Source organism: Choloepus didactylus, chromosome X (assembly GCF_015220235.1).
Source record: "Choloepus didactylus isolate mChoDid1 chromosome X, mChoDid1.pri, whole genome shotgun sequence".
Lineage (NCBI taxonomy): Eukaryota > Metazoa > Chordata > Mammalia > Pilosa > Megalonychidae > Choloepus > Choloepus didactylus.
In genome coordinates, this window is record NC_051334.1 from 166,193,259 (window position 1) to 166,196,156 (window position 2,898).

Genomic DNA, 2,898 nt, shown 5'->3' on the forward strand with positions numbered 1-2,898 from the left:
GATCTGGTATCTAGTAAATGATCCCTAAACACTTCATTCCTTCAATTCCTTATGTTTTTCTCTTTCTGTACCATTTTTGCTAGTCTGCAGATTTGGGATTCTACTTTTGTTTCCTGGATTTGCTCTCCTGCTTCCCTCACCAGCCCATTCATCTGTTCTCCATATTCTGAGCTGCTGACTGGAGTTTTGTTCTAATACACTATTTTTTTTTTAATATTTAACAAATTTAATAAGCCAACCAACATTCTGCTTTAATTTGCATTTAATTTATGATGAATTTATTCCCGAGCCATAAGTTTTTGTTTCTTCAGTTTCTTCTGGGATATCTTTTTCTTCTGTGCAACCTCTTCTTCTGGTTTAGGAACAATCTGTTCTTTCTCAGTAAGGATCATCTCAATGTGGCAGGGGGAACTCATGTATGGGTTAATCCGACCATGAGCTCTGTAAGTCCGGCGGCGCATCTTGGGGGCTTTGTTCACCTGGATGTGCTCAATGACCAGAGAGTCTACATCTAAACCCTTAAGTTCAGCATTACTTTCTGCATTTTTAAGCATGTGTAACAAAAATTCAGCACTCTTTTTGGGCCATCGACCCTGCGTCCAGCCCCACTGTTTGGCCTGGGCACACCTACCAACACCACCGTTGTAACGACGGAATGGCACACACTGCTTCTGTAATGTGACATCTTTCAGATACTTGGTGGCTTTTCGAATATGCATACCCTTGATGGCCTGAGCAGTTTCTCGGGTGTTCTTAAAGTGAACACGAAGATTTGAACCTCTTGATTTGCATGATTTTGTGGGGTTTTCAGGGTCAAGTGAGTAGCGAACCATTTTCAGAGATCACCTCGCGCCGCTTACGGGAAGAGACTAATACACTATTAATAGATATATTATTCTAAACTGGGTGGATAACCCCAAACCACATTGCCTGGCTCACACTTCATTCAGAGGTTCATTTCAGTTTGGAGACTCTTGCTGCCCTATTTTACCTCCCACGTTGACCCTGTTGGATGTTGATTTTGGCTTGAACACCCAGACTATCTTGACATTTGTCAGTGATTCAAATTATTACGTATCAACTTTAGAAGAGAGTCTAGCATCTGGTTTAATTCCCTTAACCTGAACTCCATTCTTCTTAGCTTTGTCTTTTTCCCTATGGTATTTCTGCCAAGTTACTACCCATATATAGACTCACTTAAAATACAAACATTAGAAGGTAGTGTCCCTCATCTCCACTTTGCTTTTGGCCCAATTCCCTATGTTCAAAGGAATTAGACTTAAGAAAAAAAAGGAGATTATTTGGCTACATCAAAATGTAAAGGCTTTTGTGCTGCAAACAAATATTATCAAGAAAGTGAAAAGACAACCCACAGTATGGGAGAAAATATTTTCAAATCATGTATCTGATTAGGGAATTGTATAAAGAATATATGAAGAACTCTCAAAACTCAATAATAAAAAGATGAATGAACCAATTAAAAATGGGCAAAGGATTTAAATAGCCATTTCCCCAGAGAAGATATATAAATGGCCAATAAGCACATGAAAAGATGCTCAATGTCATTAGACATTAGGGAAATGCAAATCAAAACCAAAATGAGACCCTACTTCACACCCAATAGAATGGCTATTATTAAAGGAAAAATGGAAACCAGATGTCTTTGCAGAGAGTTGCTATGGTTTTCTGCTTCAAAAATGCTTGAATGGAACCTGGCGCTGGCCCCCCATAGGCAGCCCTCAGCTCCTTTGCCACCGCCTCCCCTCAACCACCAGCCATGATGACCATGTCCTGTTGCAGGTGCACCAGAGCTACGACTGGGGCTCAACGGCTGCCATCAACTGCCAGATCAACCTGGAGTTCTATGCCTCTTACATCTTTTGATGTCTTACTACTTTGATGGTGATGCTGCAGCTTTGAAGAATTTTGCCAAGTATTTTCTTCACCAATCTCATGAGGAGGGGGAACATGCAGAGCATCTTATGAAGCTGCAGAATCACTGAGGTGGCTGAATTTTCCTTCAGAATATCAAGAAACCAGACTAGACAACTGGGAGAGTGGGCTGAATGCAATGGAGTGTGCATTACACTTGGGGAAAAGGGTGAGTCAGTCACTAGTGAAACTGCACAAACTGGCCACTGACAAAAATGATGCCCCCTTGTGTGAATTCACTGAGACACATTACCTGAATGAGCAGAATTGGGTGACTGTCCATCCAACTTGCTCAAGATGGGGGCCCTGGATTCTGGCTTGGAAGAGTATGTCTTTGACAAGCATACCCTGAGAAACAGTGATGAAAGCTAAGCTTTAGGCTGGCTTCCCCAAAGCCATGGAGGGTAACTTCCATGGTCACCAGGCAGTGCATACACATTGGGTTTACTTTTACCTTTTCTATAAGCTGTATCAACATCCACCAAATTCTTTCATTTATACAATTCCTTCAAATAAAGTAATTTGGCACACTCCCTCCCTCAAGAAAAAGAAGAAAATAACAAGTGCTGGTGAGGATGTGGAGAAATTGGAACCCTCACACATTGCTGGTTGAAATCTAAAATAGTGTAGCCGGTATGGGAAACAGTTTGACAGTCCCTCAAAAAGTTCAACATATTACCACATGACTAAACAATTACACTCCTAGGTATATGCCCAAGAGAATTGAAAACGTCTGTCCACACAAGATTTGTACATGAATGTTCAGAGAGGCATTATTTGTAACAGTCCAAAAATGGAAACAACCCAAATGTCAATCAAGCAATAAACAGATAAACAAAATGTTGTATATATAATGGAATATTACTAGGTCATTAAAAAGTAAGAAGTACTGAGACATTAAAAACTAAGAAGAACTGTAGCATGGATGAACCTTGAAAGCATCATACTAAATGAAAGAAGCCAGAC

General features: G+C 40.4%; 1 protein-coding gene across 1 annotated transcript; it reads right to left on the reverse strand.

Annotated features, from left to right (window-relative positions):
* Positions 1 to 244: 244 nt before the first annotated feature.
* Positions 245 to 863, reverse strand: LOC119522959 (60S ribosomal protein L17). Its single transcript, XM_037821698.1, has one exon. It carries the CDS (start codon positions 831 to 833, stop codon positions 279 to 281), a length of 555 nt encoding a protein of 184 aa, XP_037677626.1. The 5' UTR covers positions 834 to 863; the 3' UTR covers positions 245 to 278.
* Positions 864 to 2,898: the final 2,035 nt, after the last annotated feature.

What these genes read in the sequence shown, in the direction of transcription:
- LOC119522959 (XM_037821698.1), bottom strand. Translation starts at nt 833, where the DNA reads ATGGTTCGCTACTCACTTGACCCTGAAAACCCCACAAAATCATGCAAA.